At 34.1% G+C, this 18,960-nt stretch overlaps 2 protein-coding genes across 3 annotated transcripts; both read left to right on the top strand.

Moving 5' to 3' along the window:
* The first annotated feature begins 2,289 nt into the window (after window positions 1-2,289).
* On the top strand, window positions 2,290-5,241 carry LOC148071915 (uncharacterized). The gene is made up of 6 exons (XM_087799461.1): window positions 2,290-2,351; window positions 3,104-3,436; window positions 3,507-3,830; window positions 3,890-4,000; window positions 4,239-4,276; window positions 4,341-5,241. Exons 1-6 carry the CDS (start codon window positions 2,306-2,308, stop codon window positions 4,488-4,490), a joined length of 1,002 nt encoding a protein of 333 aa, XP_087655587.1. The 5' UTR covers window positions 2,290-2,305; the 3' UTR covers window positions 4,491-5,241.
* An 8,653-nt stretch (window positions 5,242-13,894) lies between these two features.
* On the top strand, window positions 13,895-16,122 carry LOC148071914 (uncharacterized). 2 transcript variants are annotated; one of them, XR_015712862.1, is made up of 5 exons: window positions 13,895-13,954; window positions 14,333-14,650; window positions 14,965-15,306; window positions 15,367-15,586; window positions 15,662-16,122. XR_015712862.1 is itself a non-coding variant. In XM_087799460.1 (5 exons), the coding sequence occupies exons 1-5, from the start codon at window positions 13,912-13,914 to the stop codon at window positions 15,778-15,780; spliced, it is 936 nt and encodes a 311-aa protein (XP_087655586.1). In that variant the 5' UTR covers window positions 13,901-13,911; the 3' UTR covers window positions 15,781-16,122. The 2 variants fall into 2 exon arrangements, 1 of the variants encoding a protein (XP_087655586.1); XM_087799460.1 differs by having other exon boundaries at window positions 13,901-13,954; window positions 15,367-15,480.
* The last annotated feature ends 2,838 nt before the right edge of the window (window positions 16,123-18,960 follow it).

Raw genomic sequence — 18,960 nt, 5'->3', positions numbered from 1 at the left:
CAATTTTTTCCTCATGAAAGCTTGATATAGGTCGGATGCATACATTTACAAATACCAGTCAATTGTAAGCAAGTATGTTTGTTGGTCAACATGTTCAAGAAAGTGAGAAAAGTGTTAATCTCAAACAATTTGATGTAGGAAATCATCCAAATGGGGGTCAAACTAAAATAATCCTCTGATGCTTGACATCCCACTGGAAATACATGGAAAGAGAAAACCATTTTTTAACATTTTTTCAATCCCCATATAAAGAGTGTTCTCTTCATCTTTTGCTTAAACTTTGTCAGCCAAACAAAAACAAATTAATTTAACTGGCAAATTGAAAAAACTTTTTTCAGGTTGTTTGCAGTTTAGGAATTAATCTTTTATGGTTTCATCGAAAGGTTTCATCAGGATTCGGGTTTTGTGAAGATGTTTCTTATCTTCTTACCAAAACCTCAGTTAACTCTCACTGGAAGATTTCACATACCATAATGGGACCTGCTCTTTCAGAAACAAAAACCCACAGCGATTTTTGCTGCTTCATTTTGGTTTCATTTTCACCACATTTAAGGTAAACTAACAATTGAAAAAATGTGAACTGGAATAGATGCATTTGTAAACACTGTTTATGAATATCATCAAGGTCATTCACTCTTGTCAGACGCACAAAAAACAACACACAATTTAGCCACAACATAATTTTGACTATTCATTAATTCATATTGTTGATTACTTTTCATATTTTAATTAAATTGAAATCGATTTCTGTTTAAAAATAAAGTTTCAGATCCAGCAGAAGACCTTGTTGTTCACAGTTGAATGGAAAGTTTCTTGTTGTTGAGGTTGTCAAACGCCCTTCCTGTATATTGCTGCACAAGCTTTAGAAAAGTGGACTTTTTTTCATCTCTGTGTGTAAAGTAACCACACGAGAGCTGCACAAACATAAATACCCTCTGCAGACCTCATCCTGCACGAAGGTGTGACTTAAACTGCAGAGGTCGAGCGTCATTAACATGCTCTGTGAAGTCCATTTTTCAAGATGTTTAATCACTTTTTAACGTTTTATGATTTAACACGTAAACATTTAATTTAACATTTAAAATTTATAATCCAGAATTAATATTCTGATAAATATTTTATAAAACTGAATAGTTAACGATGAAAAATAAAATTAGATTTTCTTTTCACTTAAATAACAGCGTTATTTACATTATATTTTAGCATTATATATGGCATATGGTAGATGAGGATCTAACTAGGTTAGCAATAGAGTTACTTTAACATAGCATTAGATTCAGAAAAGACTAGCATTAGATTCATGCATCTTGAAACATAGCATTAGATAGATAAAGTTGATATTTATCCAAACTATGTAATTTGAAATAAACTAGCTTCAAGTTTTTGTGTCAATACATGTGAAAGAATTGTGTTTTCTCACACTAGGAGTCATAAGACAGGAAGCCCATCAAGCCTCAGAGAGAAGAAGAAGACAGGAAGTCAGAGGCCATCGCTTGACAGGTTTGAACGTTGCACACTAGACCACAGAGAGAGAAAACTTTCCGTTTAGCAGTTGAATGATGAATTGAGGCTGATGTGGGAGGTTCTTTCTCTGAGACTCTCTGTTACTTGACCATAAAGAGACACGATTTAAACAAAACAAATTTAATCCAAACACATTTTATTTAGGTCTATGATAAACTTGTAGTCCATTTGTTTGATCAGGAATTAGATTAGATAAGATTGACTTTATTAAATGAATAGTACATAGACTTTTGTTGCAGTAGTCATTAAAAGTGTACCATTAAACTTAAATGCTCCACCTATTCACCCATTCATTCATCCGTCCATCTATCCACCTGTCATGCCACCCACAAAACAGGTGAGGTTTAAAGTGTTTTTTAAAATTTAAGAGTCTTGGTACTTGCAGTATGACGGATGGAAGTTCTAGCAAAATGTTAATAAATCATGCCAGCTGTGGTCCTTATCCCTCATAGAACATAACGGATCAAACAATTTTTTATCTTTACTAAATCAGCATTTCAGTTCATGTAAAACTATAAGGAAGAAAACATTTTCTTAGTACATATCAAGTTGTTTTTTTCTTTGAACATGTGAAAAAATACGAAAAAAAAAGAAAAAGGTTTCACCATCTATAACTGTGGCAAGGAAGGAGGAACTTTTCATTAGCCACAGAGGAGGTGTCGGACCAATAGCGTCTCTGACTCCTCTTGATCCCTCCCAGACTGACTTGAATGTCTATTTAATAGCGTCCGATGAAGTCAGTTCACTTGTTAGTGTCGACTGTTTTGGATTAACCGTCAAAATGCTGTTCGTCCTTTATCTGTCTCTATCTTTTTTCTGTCTGGCACGTAAGTAAATTCTACAATTGATAGATGTGTATAAATAGCCTTTTGGAGAGAGTACTAGTTATTAAATGTTGTTATTTTTAAATGTACTTTATCTGTGAATTTCACATTGTTAGTATTTGTCTTACAAGAGGTTTAGTTATAATGACTTTATAATGAAGTGCCTCGAGTAGCAAACCTTTAGATTATAGTTGTGTTATTATTGTGACATTTTCCATTAGCTTATTAGTGTGGAGTGTGAATGATCATGACAGTGTCTAGATTCACCAGATTATTATTACATGTGTACATGATTTTATAACACAATTAATTACGCACAGATTGTGTATGAGATATGAGCGGTAGATTTCTGTGAAGTGAAGGTGCTTTTTGCAATCACCTGGAGGAATATTGTATATGTTTCAATTAAAGAATAATATAATTACTAACGGGACGGCCGTGTACCATTCATCATCATCATCGGATTCCGGGAAAAAAACATAGTCTTGACACATTAAGTATAGTATAATTGTAACATTTCAATGGTTAAAAATTAGCTTACATGATTTGGAATGATGTGATAATTCTGTGTGAGAATTTTCTTGTTAAAATGTTGTTGTTTTTTTTGCCAATACAAGAAAGTGTAGGATTTAGATTTAAACTCACATGGACACTTGAATTATTTAACACAACACTTCAGCTAACAGTTTTTATTCATTTATAACAATTGTAGTGATTTTAAACTTTACCATCTATTGCAATTTTTTATGTTCCAGGATCTACAGCCACCAACTTGATACGAGTGAATGACGGGGAAAGTTTGAAACTACCTTGCAAATGCACTTCTCCTACTGTTTCGAGAAAGGTTACATATTTTTGGATAAGATCTGTTGGTAACAAAGTTCCTGAGGTTTTAGCAGGAACTTTCCCAAATTGTTCACCAGAAAAGCCAAACAACACTCGCTTCAATGCCACATGCGATGAAAAAAAAGAAACATTTATTCTGCATCTCAGCAGAGTGGAGGCGAGTGACTCTGGATTGTACTACTGTGTGGAAATAGATGATATAACGATTAAATATCTGAACAGCACCTTTGTAGGAGTCAACGGTAAATTAACTCTGTTATGACAAAAATTCAGAAGATCTTCAACAAATATTAAATTTACCTTTTTTTGCAGGACCTGAAACTGATATCCAGACTGACATCTCCTTCAATGTCTCCGGACACCTTCAGTGTTCAGTCTTCTCTGGTCCTGAGAGTCCAAGATGTTCAGGAGAGCCGACAGTGTACTGGTTCATATCCAGAAACGGTCAAGTCAGCGTCCTACACACACATAAACACAGAGGTGATGAGTGTGTGCAGGTGTCCAAAACAGGACAGCAGAAATGTGTCTACAACCTCGTCGGCAGCATCGCCTCGTCTGATTCTGAGACTCACTACTGCGCTGTGGTCGCATGTGGACAAGTCCTGTTTGGGAATGGGAGCAAATTGGACACTGAAGGTGTGAAATGTTTAAAATATCATAAAAGAACAACATGGTTTACTCACATCTTTTCACAGTGAATCCATGTCCAAGTGTTCAGTTTGTGCTGGTTGGTGTTCTCGCTGTGACCCTCGGAGTGACTGCAGTGATGATCTTCATCATCTGGAAACAGAAATGTCAACTCAAAGGTAAGAATCAGCTGCTTTGTTCATTGTCATTGTTTATGTGTGTAAGTAGATTTGCTCTCAGTGAGTCTTTTTTTTTTTAAATAGTATATATTAATATTTTTTACCAAAATGCCATATTTTACCAAAATAATCTTCCAAAGATAATAATAGGAAAAAAATACAATTAAATAAAGAAAATAATATTTATATAACAAAACTGAATATAAAAATATGGTTAACATAAACTGGTGTTTTCCAGCTTTCCAGACAACACCAACTGGTGACCAAAATCTGCAGGTAAATATCTCCAAATCATCACTTTAGACTCTGAGATATATCTTGAAGTATCATTTGTTTTCAGGGAAATAACCATTTGGTTTATGCCACGCCAACCTTCAGCAAGATGAGAGAAGAGAGAAGGAACACGGCGACGAACGTTGTCGAGGATGTCATCTACTCTGATGCTAAAGTTCATAAATACCACAGAAATAGAAAAGAAAGAACAACATAGAGATTTGATAATCACAAAAATGTTTTGTCACATCCTTCTTCAGTCTTTCAGTGAGTCAAGTTATGGTGAGTTAAAGTTCAACTCATGTCAAAACCTGACTTTCATGACTTGAAGTCTTCCACTCTAAGATGCAGTAAGTCCCTCATCATGATGTGGTTTAAAGTTATTAACTTTCAAAGTGTCTTGGAGTTGGAGACTTCTGGGATTGATGACACTGCATGACAAACCATTGATGTTTGACCAATCACGGCTTAGTGGGCGTGGTTATGGTAAACAAAATGTCTTCTTTAGAAAAACCAAGTGTTTTTAGTGGGCGGCGCGTAAGATAATTTGCTAATGTATATGTATATGTCAATGAAAAGAGAGTTTTGTACAACACAACACACTGATGAGTACAATAGAGTCCAAGATCAATTTAAGGCACACTTAAATTTACAACATTAGTTGACCTAGTTGAAGCTCAATAAATAAGAGACGCTGGTGAGGGATTGTTGTGAACTGCAAATTAAATCAAATAAACATATCTTTTGAACTCCTGAAGAAAAAACAAAAAATAAAATTGTTTTAAACACCTATATATTGAGTGTCTAAAGCCTACTTCCTTCAAGCATTAGTTTCTATTGACTTTTTTTTTTTTTTTTTTTAAAGTGGCAACTGAAAAATACCTTGTTAAGTTCCCCCCTATCTGCTCTTTCATTGCAACATAGAATTTTAATAAATTACATTTTGTTTATCTTAAACCCAGCTGGACTTGTGTTGAAGATGTTATTCATTTATTTTCTCACAATCTTTGTCGAGATTAAGTTCAGGTTCAAACAAATAAATTGGTTTTAATCACATATTTAATATTATTATGTAAATTGTCGACTTTCTACATTTCAATGCATGTTTTTGGACATCAATTTCTTCTAAAAAGATGAAATATTCACTGAGAATAATGCGGGTAAATCTTCAAACAACAAAAGATTCCTGCAGCTGCTTTTTGTTTAGAAAGTTAAAAATGTAAGAAAAACACAGAGAGAAGAGATCGTAAACTGAAGAGACACATTTTGAACATGTAAACTTCTTCTGGGGTGAAAAAAACAAGCTGATTATTTTCATTGGTCGAACTGAGAAGAAAAAAAATGACGACCGACCAATGATTCTTTTGTTCCCACCCACTTGTGTCGCAACATAAACGCTTACACTTGTAGGTTTTGTATCTGAAACTTGGCTGGACTTGTGGTGAAGATGCTCTACATTTATTTTCTCTTCGTCTTTGTCTCGACTGGAGGTAAGAATTATCAGCTTTATGAACATTCTATTTATCTATTTTAACACTAGATTTACTTGTTATAACATTAACTTGTGATTTTATATAGATATATATTTCTTAATTTGTTATGTCTTTTATTTTAAATTCAGTAATAAATCATTTAATTCAGAGTTTCTTTAGTCTTTAAAAATGTATCTGAATAACAAACCAATTTTTCTGCTTATCAGATACACATTTAACCAGATAATGTTGTGTATTTTACCTTTACACCCTTTAAAAACTAGGTTTTTACACTTTGGTGTGAAATAAAATAACATTGTAAAGTGTGAAGAAAAATCTTCCAGTATTTTAGTTCAAAAACAAAAACTACATGTTTTATCTGTTCCAGGATGTGATCAAAACTTTTCGTCAAGCAGCGTACTTGTTGGACAGGATGTAACTTTCAAATGCAAAATTGTGAAAAGATTCGGGAACTTACAGTGGACCAGATTAACTTCTGACAACCTGCTGGAAGTTTTGGTTTCTGTGGATCCCTTTGGAAGAAAAACATTAACTAAGACTCCTCGATTCACTGCAAAACGTGACTCGAAACATTTCGATCTGAATCTTACCAGAGCAGAGTCTGGAGACACTGGAATCTACTTCTGCAGTGAAGTTTTGAACTCTGAGATGACATTTATTAATACAATGTTTCTGCATGTGGAAGGTACATTTAACATTTTTTTTATTTTTATTTTACATAAACATAAATCACTATGCAGTTATAATGACTTCTTTGAGTTAGGTGATAAGATTCCATGATAATATTGTATTAGTAATTTTATTTCCATAGATTCTTTGCACATTCTCTTCCATCGTTTGTATGTTAATATTTTATTTTTTAGCATTTAAACATGTTGACTGCTTTCATGAATCATCTCTAATTATTTGGACTTCTTCACAGACAGAGATGCTGATGTAACTGATGTGGTTCAGACTGATCTGCTGCATTCAGGAACCTCCGGTAATCTTCAATGTTCACTCCTCACAAAGAAGAAAAACTCATGTTCTGGAAAAGAATCGGTTTACTGGTACAAATCTGGAGCAGACAAAGCACCAAGTTTTCTTTTGGCTCGTGACATTGGAGGAAATGAATGTGAAGAAAACTCTACGATTCATTCGAGGAAATGTTTCTTCAACTTGTCCAGAGACGTGAGCTCCTCTCACCATGAGGCCCTCTACTGCGCCGTGGTCTCATGTGGACTAATCTTATTTGGAAATGGATCGAACAACGAAAATGCTCAAGGTACTTCAACCAAATATTTTTCGTCGTTGAATTTTACATTTACATTTATTTTCTAACAGGAAATAATAGCAGTGACTTTAGAAGTAAACTGGTGATTGTGTTTGGTGCTGGTCTCTCCATTTGTCTGCCCATTATTATTCTACTGATTTACATCATCTGGAAACTAAAGCGAGATTTAAACAGTAAGAATTTTTATTTTTCTTTCACTGATTAAACATGATTAAAACTAAGTAATAACTCATCCAAAGTAATTTTTGGATTCAAAATAAATTGATGGTTTTACTATATTTTCTTCTGAGGTTGTCTTTTTAAAATGTCGATCAGTGAATCAGGTGCATGGAAAACTTTAAAGACCAACTATTCTCCTTTCTTGTTTCATCCTTGATATATATTTTCTTTCAGATTCATAAGACACCTTTAATCATTGAGCTTTGTGTGTTTCTTCTTCTGGAGAACTGTTAAGTTTAAGTAGTCGGTTTCCTGCCACAATCTTATTATTTTCTTATTTTACCTCAACTTCCTCACATTAGAGGAATGAACTTAATTTGCCACAACGACAAAGTAAAAAATTGCTATTTAAAATCATAATGTTTTCGGATCATCAGGGTCACAGACCTGCATTCATAATGAATTCAGAATCAAACTGAACATGTAGAAAAAAGGTTCCTTTTGTGAATGTTTTAACTTAACATTTTCTTTCTTATATTTTTACTTTTTCTTTTATTTAAAAAAAAAAATCTATATTAGAACGTTAAATTAATAAATTAATTTAATTTAATGTTTTTTGCAAGATTGTTTTTATTTTATTGTATGACTCATATTAAAGTACGTAAAATATTATTTAAATATTTGTGATATTGTTATATTTTGCCTGATATTATATACATTCACCACTAACTTCAGTGAAACCTAATGGTCAGACAAGATCGACAACTGAAATCACTAGGAGATTATATACAAAAGTGGAAATCTAAGGTGCAAAATAAAGTATACAATAAAGAACAAGTGTCAAGGAGAAAGATGATCAAAGGATAGAGATATATTAACCACAAGATCCATAAAGATCAGGTTCTGGCGACTTATTCATGCTTCAATAACAAATTAGGTTTTTAGGAGGATCATCTACAGTTGATCTCATCAATGCTGTCAAGAGAAAAATAGAAACTCAAACCAGAGACAGGAAGTACCAGTGAAAGTCCAGAGAAGTTGTGACACTATTTTGGTTGGAGGTTCAATGAAACACGTTCATCTGCTTAATATTTTCATTCCTCTCTAGAATCTTCACGTCTTCAACCAACATCCACCACTGATGACGGGGACCAGCAGGTATAAACCAGACGTCACTAAACTTCTCTATTCATCCATCAGTATTAATATGTTTCTCATTTTCCAGCAGGACAATTCTGAATCATTGGTTTACACTGTGCCGAGTTACACCAAGAGAAGAGGCAGAAGAAAGGAAAAACGTGTGGATATGCAGGAAAACGTGATCTATTCTGGGGTTAATCTGAAGGAATAGATTTGTCATCATGATGCTCCTGCTGGTCCTCAGATGAGCCTGGACATGGAAACACCAGAAAGATCCTTCACAATAGAACAAGAGGCCAAAAGAGGAGCCTGACCTCTTCAAGAATTGATAAGTGACAACCTCCACGTCCTTCTGTGTAAGCTCTCTATTCAAGTGTTTGATGTAATTGTCCCCTGGGTTACCAAAATGGTAAACCTCTCCCTTACTACTTGTGTTTTTCCCAATGCATTTAAACATGCCAGGCTTAGACCCGACTGACCTAAGTAATTACAGGCCTATTTCTAAGCTCTCTTTCTTGTCCAAAATCTTAGCGAAGGTGGTGACTAAGTAGCTGTCTTTGTTCCTGGATCAGAGCGGCATCCTTGCCAGCCTTACTTAAAGTGTCCAGTGACATCATGATGTCGGCTGACTGGGGTCAATACACTTTTCTGGTTCTCTTGGATCTGTCTTCAGCCTTTGACACAGTTGATCAACAGATGCTGCTGAGAAGACTGAAGGATGAAGTGGGTTTGTCTGGGTCTGTGTTACAGTGGTTCTCATCATACCTTTCTGGGCGCAGTTTTTGTGTTTTTAATCAGACAATCAAATAAGGTCTGAATCAGCTGATCTGTTGTGTGGAGTCCCTCAAGGTTCTGTTTTTGGTCCTTAATTATTTTCGTTGTACTTGATTACCCTGGGTTAAATCATTCAGATATTTCCTGATATTACTCACAGCATTTTTGCTAATGACATCCAGCTCTACTGCTCATTTAATCCAACTGAGCCCCAGAAGCTAAACAGCTTAGTCAACTGCTTGCTAGAAATCAAACAATGGCTGAGTGAAAACACTTTGCAGTTAAATGTGAACAAAACTGAAACTCTTGTTACTGCACTTGATGACAAAGTTCCAGTGTTGAGTCGGTACTCGGGTGACTTGGGTCAGTCTGTCAAACAGAGCCTGAGAAACCTGGGTGTTGTATTTGATAAAGACATGTCTTTAGTACAACATTTCAAAAACTGAAAACTGTTTCCTTCAACTGAGAAAAATCTCTAAACTTAGGAAAATGATGTCAAAACACGACCTGGAGCTTGTAATCCATCCATTTGTGTCTTCTTGCTTAGACTATTGTAACAATTTATCTTTTCTAAACCAGAAGGAGCTGTTTTTCCTGCAGTTAATACAAAACTATGCACCCGCCCTAGTAGGAGAACTCACATTTTCCCGATCCTTAATACTCAGCATTGGCTGCCAGTTTCTTTCAGGATCAATTTTAAAATGATGGTTCTTACTTTCAGATCTATTCATGGTCAGGCTCCTTCTTACATCAGTGATCTGATCCAGCCTAAGAACCTAGCTTGGGCTCTGAGGTCTGTGGATCAGAATCTACTGATGGTTCCTGAACACGCTTCTTGACCAGAGGAAAGAAATCCTTCCAGACTGTTGCTCCTAAGCTTTGGAACGATCTTCCTCTCCCTCTGTGTTTGATGATCTACTTACTCCTTCAAGAACGGCTTAAGAAATTTTTATTTGTGCAGGCTTACGTATATCATTTTTGGGGCTGCTCTGCTTCGACCTATGTCATCTTGGCCTTTTAAAGTATATATTTTTACTGTGTATTTTTTTTATTGTTAAAGCTCTTTGTGACCCTGGTCAAAATCATTTGAAAAAATCAAGGTTCCTTGAAACAAAGTCAGAAAAATATTGTATATTTTAAAGAATTAATAAATTAAACTTCATGATTTTTCTAAATATTTTCTGCTGGATGTTTTTTTTTTTTTTTTTTTTAAATACGTTCCCCTTCCCTCTTCCAGATTAAAAAGTGACCTTGATTTTTATCCCTTTTCCAGCGCTTGAATCACTGGCTCTTGATTCTCATTGAATCATTATCATGAATGAAATGGAAAAACTTCTGAAATGTTTCCTAAGCAACCACCTTTTAACAATAAAGTGATAATTTTGTCATCAACATTCAAATGCTATTTTTATATTTTTAAATTCAGAATATCATGAAGGTAGGAAATATTATCAAGTCTTGTGACATTGTAGGTGACGAATGTGAAGAAAACTCTACGATTCAGTCGAGGAAATGTTTCTACAACTTGTCCAGAGACGTGAGCTCCTCTCACCACTATAGAAGTTTGTATTAAATCTAAATCTTTACCCAAATTATTTTGCTCAACATCCACTGAACAGCAAAATGTGCAGTAGGTAAATATTCAAGGAGTAACAGTTAATATTTATGAACATTTTTTTTTAAATTATTTTTCTGTTTCATTCATGCAGGGAAGTGAATATTCATCTGTGCACTCTGTGGCCATGTTTACTCTGATGAAGGCTGGAGAGGGAGAATACAGAGCAGATGTGAAGAGAAGATACTTTTAAAAGTGATGAGAGGATTGTGAAGTAGAAGAAAAAGAAGATCTGATCAATTAGATACAGCCCTTTGTATTGTATTTAAAAGTGTTTTAATTCTAAAAATCATACAACATCTTATTTTTATTCTTTTGATCTCTTTTTTACTTGCTTGTGTGATACAATAGAATAAAAATAGCAAATAGATGCATACATACTGTAGATCAGACCAAGATAATAATCGCTTTTGTCTGAGTGTGAGGGAGGTCTTTGTGGTTTTGTCACATGCGGTGAGAAGAAGAAACAAATGTTGAAGAAAGAGACAGGAAGTTTAAATATGGGACCAAAGTAACATGAGAGTTTCCATACAAGCTCAGATTCTATTGTGTAATATCTGACTAATGTGGCATTAAAAGGTTTGTCATATTCTCAGTTAATTTTGGTAAAGACAGACATGATTTAAAATACATAAACACAACAAAAATGTTCGTGACTCAAAGAAGGTTGTGTGATAATAACTGGTGTTGATATCTTGACGATCAGACAAAATCATTAGTTGAAAATGCCAGAAGTTTTTATCCAGCTATTGAATTAAAATGAACTCGGAGAGCCCAGTGTCATCAGCACCTCGGAAAGCTCCTTTATACGCATCAATAAAACCCTTAAAAATGCACATCAACTCACAGTCAGAACTTTCAAGCACCTGGGATGTTTGGTTAACCACCTCGATAGAGATCACAGGTCAAAACCAGAGAGATAAGAAGGTGAAGAAACTTTTTCATGAGAGCATATGGACTAAAAGGAAATGCCACAGATGACAGACAACAGAGAAAAAAGGGGAAAGAGAGTCACCTGCTCTGACACAAACAGAAAGAAACACATTTTGCTGATTCATTTTGGTATAATTTTCTTGGAATTATGTCTAATCTAACATTTGGAGATAAACACTGTTTATTTTAAGATTGTGAAGGTCATTCACTCTTGTCACACACCCCACAAAATATTTTCCACGTTTAGCAATTACTATTGTAAATTACTTTTTTTCAAAGCACCTTATAACTTTCTAAGTGCCTCAAAAGTTCCACTTTGGAATCAGAATTGAACTTAATTAATGATAAAATTAATTAGTTTTCTATTTTAAAACAGTTTCAGATCCAGCAGAAGAACTTTTGTTGTTCACAGTTGAATGGAAAGTTTCTTGTTGTTGTGGTCGTCAAACGCCCTTCCTGTCTATTGCGAGAGCTGCACAAACATATAGATCCTCTGCAGACTTCATCCTGCATGAAGGTGTGACTTAAACTGCAGCAGTCAAGCGTCATGAATATGCTCCGTTGAGACAGGTCCATTTTTCAAGATGTTTAATAACTTTTTAATGTTTTACAATACTGCATTAAGTTTTAAAAGCTTTAATGTAACATTAAAATAAATAATCCAGAATTAATATTCTGATAAATATTTTATAAAACTGAAAACGATTTACAATAAAAAATACACATTTCATTTCTTTTCACTTTTCTTAGCATATTTTAGCGTTCTTAATATGGTATTTTAGGATTATATATGGCATATGGTAGATCAGGATCTAACTAGATTTGCATTAGAGTTACTATAGCTTTGCATTAGATTCAGAATAGAGTAGCATTAGATTAATGTATCTTAAAACATAAGATAGATATAGTTCATATTTATCCAAAATATGTAATTTAGGAAGAATCTAGCTTCAATTTTTTGTGTGAATACATGTGAAAGAATTGTGTTTTCTCACACTAGGAGTCATACGACAGGAAGCCCATCAAGCCTCAGAGAGAAGAAGAAGACAGGAAGTCAGAGGCCATCGCTTGACATGATTTAACTTTGCACACTAGACCACAGAGAGAGAAAACTTTCCGTTTCGCAGTTAAAGGATGAATTGAGGCTGATGTGGGAGGTTCTTTCTCTGACACTCTCTGTTACTTGGCGATAAAGAGACACGATTTAAACAAAACAAAATTAATCCAAACACATTTTATTTTGGTCTATGATTAAGTTGTAGTCCTTTTGTGTGATCAGGAATTAGATTAGATAAGATTAACTTTATTAAATAAATAGTACATGGACTTTTGTTGTTTGTTGTCTTTTTTTTTTAATTGAAGTCTTCCTCTCCAAGATGCAGTAAGTCCCTCATCATGATGTGGTTTTGAAGTTATTTCTTTATAAAATGAATTCCCGTCTAAAATCTCTGTGAATGAGAGGTTACGAGAGCTGAGTCCATTATGATGTAACAATGTGTCTTGGAGTTGGAGACTTCTGGGATTGATGACACTGCATGATAAACCTTGATGTTTGACCAATCACAGCTTAGTGGGCGTGGTTATGGTAAACAACATTTATTCTCCAGAGTCTCCAAAGTTTTCAGTGGGTGGCATTTAAGATCATTTGCTAATATATATGTATATGTCAATGAAAAAAGAGTTTTGTATAAACACAGATGATGAGCGCAATAGAGTCCAAGATCAATTTATGAGATACGTAAATCAACACATTAGTTGACCTAGTTGAACTCAACAAAAAAGGGAGACTGGTGAGAGATTGTTGTGAACCGCAACTATATATTGAGTGTCTAAAGCCTACTTTCTACATCTGTTTGATGATTTCAGAACTCAAATTCCTATTTATCCTCATATTTTTTTTAATTAGTGCCAACCAAAAAATACCTTGTTAAGTTCCCCCCAATAGTATAGAGTAGAGAATAATGCGGGTAAATTGTCAAACCACAAAAGATTCCTGCAGCTGCTTTAGGTTTAGAAAGTTAAACATGTAAGAAAAAAACAGAGAGAAGAGATCGTAAACTAAAGAGACACATTTTGAACATGTAACCTTCTTCTGGGGTGAAAAAAACAATCTGATTATTTTCATTGGTCGAACTGAGAAGAAAAAAATGACGACCGACCTGATTCTTTTGTTGCCACCCACTTTTGTCGCAACATAAACGCTTCAGTTTGTAGGTCTTGTGTCTCAAACTTGGCTGGACTTGTGGTGAAGATGCTCTACATTTATTTTCTCTTCGTCTTTGTCTCGACTGGAGGTAAGAATTATCAGCTTTATGAACTTTCTATTTATCTATTTTAACACTTGATTTACTTGTATTAACATTAATTTGTGATGTTATATATAGATATATATATTTATTCATTTGTTTTGTTTTTCATTTAAATTTCAGTAAATCATTTCTTTAGTCTTTAAAAGATCAGCTGAAATTATGTTTTTAAGAAAAAGATTTTTCTGCTTATCTGGTACAAATTCAACCAGATATTGTTGTGTATTTTACCTTTACACCCTAGAAATACTGATCAGCAAAGGTTTTTACACTTTGGTGTAGAATACAAATAAATGGTAAAGTGTAAAGAAAAATGTTCAAATATTTTAATTCACAAACAACAACTACATGTTTAATCTGTTCCAGGATGTGATCAAAACTTTTCGTCGAGCACCGTACTTGTTGGACAGGATGTGACTTTCAAATGCAACACCGTGAAAAGATTTGGGAACTTACAGTGGACCAGATTAACTTCTGACAACCTGCTGGAAGTTTTGGTCTCTTTGGATCCCTATGGAAGTCGATCAATAACCAATTCTCCTCGATTCACTGCAAAACGTGACTCGAAACATTTCGATCTGAATCTTACCAGAGCAGAGTCGGAAGACACCGGATTTTACTTCTGCAGTGAAGTCGTGAGCTCAAAGACAACATTTATAAATACAATGTTTCTGCATGTTAAAGGTACATTAATACTTTTTTATTTATTTTTTATATTTGATATAAACATAAAACATTATGTGGTTATAATAAAAATTGCATTTTTTTTTGGTTTGTTTATTCCCATTTCCATTCATGTTTTTAGATCTGACTCTTTGAGTTAGGTGATAACCTTCCATGATGATATGGTATTAGTTATTTTTATGTCCATAGATTGTGTGCACCTTCTCTTGTATCATTTGTATGTTTATATTTAATTTTTGAGCAATTACAACTTTTATCTGCTTTTTGTCCAATATGTTCATGAATCATCTCTAAATATTTGGACTTCTTCACAGACAGAGATACTGATGTAACGGATGTGGTTCAGACTGATCTGCTGCATTCAGGAACCTCCGGTAATCTTCAATGTTCACTCCTCACAAAGAAGAAAAACTCATGTTCTGGAAAAGAATCAGTTTACTGGTTCAAATCTGGAGCAGACAAGGCACCACGTTTTCAATTGGCTCGTGACATTGGAGGTGATGAATGTGAAGAAAACTCTACGATTCAAACCAGGAAATGTTTCTACAAATTGTCCAGAGACGTGAGCTCCTCTCACCATGAGACCCTCTACTGCGCCGTCGTCTCATGTGGACACATTTTCTTTGGAAATGGTTCCAACATCAGAGCCGTTAAAGGTAAAGGACCAGTTACATTTGCATTAAGACTATGCTCAATAATGTATTTTGTTCCTCCAGATATCTCTACCGATGATTTTCTGATGACAACTAGGTCAGCAGCTGTTGTCTCCATAGGTCTCGGAGTTATGGTTCTACTGATTTACCTCCTCACGATACTTGATGAATGTGTTGGTGAGTAAATAATGAAATAATAAAAATATGAAGATGACTTTATAATTATTTTGATTTTATCTGCCGATATTTTTCACCATCCACTGATGAGCAACATGTGCAGCAGGTAGATATTTAGGATGTAAAAGTGAAAATTATTAAATCTGTTTTTAATTCCATTTTGTCCGTTTCATTCATGCAGGGAAGTGTAGATTCATCTGTGCACTCTGTGGCCATTTTTACTCTGATGAAGGCTGGACAGGGAGAATACAGAGCAGATGTGAAGAGAAGACACATATAAAAGTGATGAGAGGATTGTGAAGAAGAAGAAGAAGAAGAAGAAGAAGAAGAAGAAGAAGATGTCGACGTTTTTTTTTTTTTCTGAAAAATGTATTAAATTTTATTTTCAGATTTGTTATGTTGCTTGCGAGATACAATAGAAAAAAAACAAAAATAAAACTGTGATGCTTTCATGATAAAGATCAGACCAGTGTTAATGGGCAATAATTCATGACTGTTATTATTTTGTATCTTTATAATCAAGTGACCACAGAAACTAAAGGAAACCTTAAAATAACTGTTTCTGTTTAACACTTTATCTTGTTTGTATTTTTATTCTTTAATAAAACTGAAATAAACTTTTGAAAAAAACAACAACAACAACGTTCGTCTCAACTTGTGTTAATCCTCAACCACGCAGACACACGATAGTAAAATCATATATTTATTGAAATATATCACATTTTTATTTATGATCATATTCAAATCATCAAATATTAGTGTGAGTGTGAGGAAGGTGTTTGTGGTTTAGTTACATGTGTTGAAAAGAAGAAACAAATGTTCTTGACCTCATTAAGAAAGAGACAGGAAGTTTGAATATGTGACCAAAGTAACATGAAAGTTTCGATACAATTTTGATTATACTGTGAAAAAACTGACTTCTGTGACATTCAAATATTTTTCATCTTGTGAGTGAATTTCGGTGAAGGCAGACATGACTTCAAAAACACTAAAAAATGTCTGTGCCTCAAATAAGGTTGTGTTATAATAACTGGTGTTGCTATCTTGACGATCAGAAAAAATCATGGAGTTAAAACTCCAGAAGTTTTTTATCCAGCTATTGAATTAAAATTAACTTGAAAAGCTTGATAGAAAAAGCTGAGAGCTCATTGTCATCAGCACCTTGGACAGTTCCTTATACGCACCAAGAAAACCCTAAAAATTGACTTCAACTCACAATCTGAACTTTCAAGCACCTGGGATGTTTGGTTAACCACCTCCAGAGAGGTCACAGGTCAAAACTAGAGAGATAAGAAGAAACTTTTTCATGAGCATCTGGACTAAAAGAAAATGCCGCAAATGACAGACAACAGCAAAAAAAGGGAAAGACAATCACCTGCTCTGACACAAACAAAAGGAAACACACATTTTGCTGCTTCATTTTGGTAACATTTTCTTGGAATTATATCTTATCTAACGTTTGGAGAAATTTGGACATTCATGGAGACAGTTAATGCAACACTGTTTATTTTAAGATTCTGTCACTCTTGTCACACACTCCACAAAAAACATACATATATTATCTTTCACTTTTTAGCAATTAATATTCTTAATTACTTTTTTCCAAGTACCTTAAAACTTTCTAAGTGCCTCAAAAGTTCCACTTTGGAATCAGAATTGAATTTAATTAAAGATAAAATGAAGTAGTTTTCTATTTTAAAACAGTTTCAGATCCAGCAGAAGAACTTGTTGTTCACAGTTGAATGGAAAGTTTCTTGTTGTTGAGGTCGTCAAACGCCCTTCCTGTCTATTGCTGCACAAGGTTTAGAAAAGTTGACTTTTTTTCATCTCTGCATGTGAAGTAAACACACGAGAGCTACACAAACATATAACACCTCTGCAGACTTCATCCTGCACGAAGGTGTGACTTAAACTGCAGCAGTCGATGTCATGAACATTCTCCGTTGAGACAGGTCCATTTTTCAAGATGTTTAATAGGTTTTTAATGTCTAACAAAACGTCATCAAGTTGTAAAAGCTTTATTGTAACATTAAAATAAATAATCCAGAATCAATATTCTGATTAATATTTTATAAAACTGAAAACAATTTACAGTGAAAAATATAATTTTCATTTCTTTTCACTTTTCTTAGCATATTTTAGCGTTCTTAATATGGTATTTTAGGATTATATATGGCATATGGTAGATCAGGATCTAACTAGATTTGCATTAGAGTTACTATAGCTTAGCATTAGATTCAGAATAGACTAGCATTAGATTAATGTATCTTAAAACATAGCATTAGATAGATATAGGTCATATTTATCCAAATGTCATTTAAGAAGAAGCTAGCTTCAAATTTTTGTGTGAATACATTTGAAAGAATTGTGTTTTCTCACATAGGAGTCATAAGACAGGAAGCCCATCAAGCCTCAGAGAGAAGAAGAAGACAGGAAGTCAGAGGCCATCGCTTGACAGGTTTTAACGTTGCACTCTAGACCACAGAGAGAGAAAAGTTTCCATTGAGCAGTCGGAGGATGAATCGAGGCATGGGAGGTTCTTTCTCTCAGAGTGAGTGTTACTTGGCGATAAACACATTTTATTTAGGTCTATGATAAACTTGTAGTCCAATCTGTCTGATCAGAAATTAGATTATATAAGATTGACTTTATTAAATGAATAGTACATAGACTTTTGTTGCAGTAGTCATTAGAAGTGTACTATTAAATTTAAATGTTCCACCCATTCATCCTTCCATATATTCATCCACCCAACTGTCCATCCACCTATTCATCTGTACATCTATCCACCTCTATCTCCTTTTTTAATTGAAGTCTTCCTCTCCAAGATGCAGTAATTCCCTCATCATGAAGTGGTTTTGAAGTAATTGATTTATAGACTTCTTTCCTGTCTAAAATCTTAAGGAATAAGAGGTTACGAGAGCTGAGTCCATTATGATGTAATCATGGCTTCACTCCTCCTCTAGCCTACTGTAATTATGCCCCGCTTTGTTTATACAATGAGTGTCTTGGAGTTGGAGACTTCAAAAGAGGTCCAATATATATTTAAGAGATACTTAAATTAACACATTTGTTGACCTAGTTGAACTCAATAAAAAAGGGAGGCTGGTGAGAGATTGTTGTGAACTGCAAATAAAATAAATAAACATTTTGTAAAATGGTTTTCTTTTTAAATCGTGAAAAAATACAAAAAATAAAGTTGTTTTAATCACCTATATATTGAGTGTCTAAAGCGTACTTCCTGTTTTAGATGTTTTCAGAACTCAAATTCCTCTATTAATTTTTTGTGGTGAAGATGTTATTAATTTATTTTCAAACCATCTTTGTCTAGATAAGTTCAGGTTCAAACAAATAAAGTGGTTTTAATCACATATTTAATCAACTTTAGTCAACTTTATTTCAATGCATGTTTTAAGACGTCAATTTCCTCTAAAAAGATGAAATATTCAGTGAGAATAATGAGGGTAAATCTTTAAACTA

This window comes from Callionymus lyra, chromosome 9, assembly GCF_982586985.1.
Source record: "Callionymus lyra chromosome 9, fCalLyr1.hap1.1, whole genome shotgun sequence".
In the NCBI taxonomy this organism is placed as follows: domain Eukaryota; kingdom Metazoa; phylum Chordata; class Actinopteri; order Syngnathiformes; family Callionymidae; genus Callionymus; species Callionymus lyra.
The sequence above is the reverse complement of the archived record's forward strand: the minus strand, read 5'-3'. Positions and strand labels throughout refer to the sequence as shown.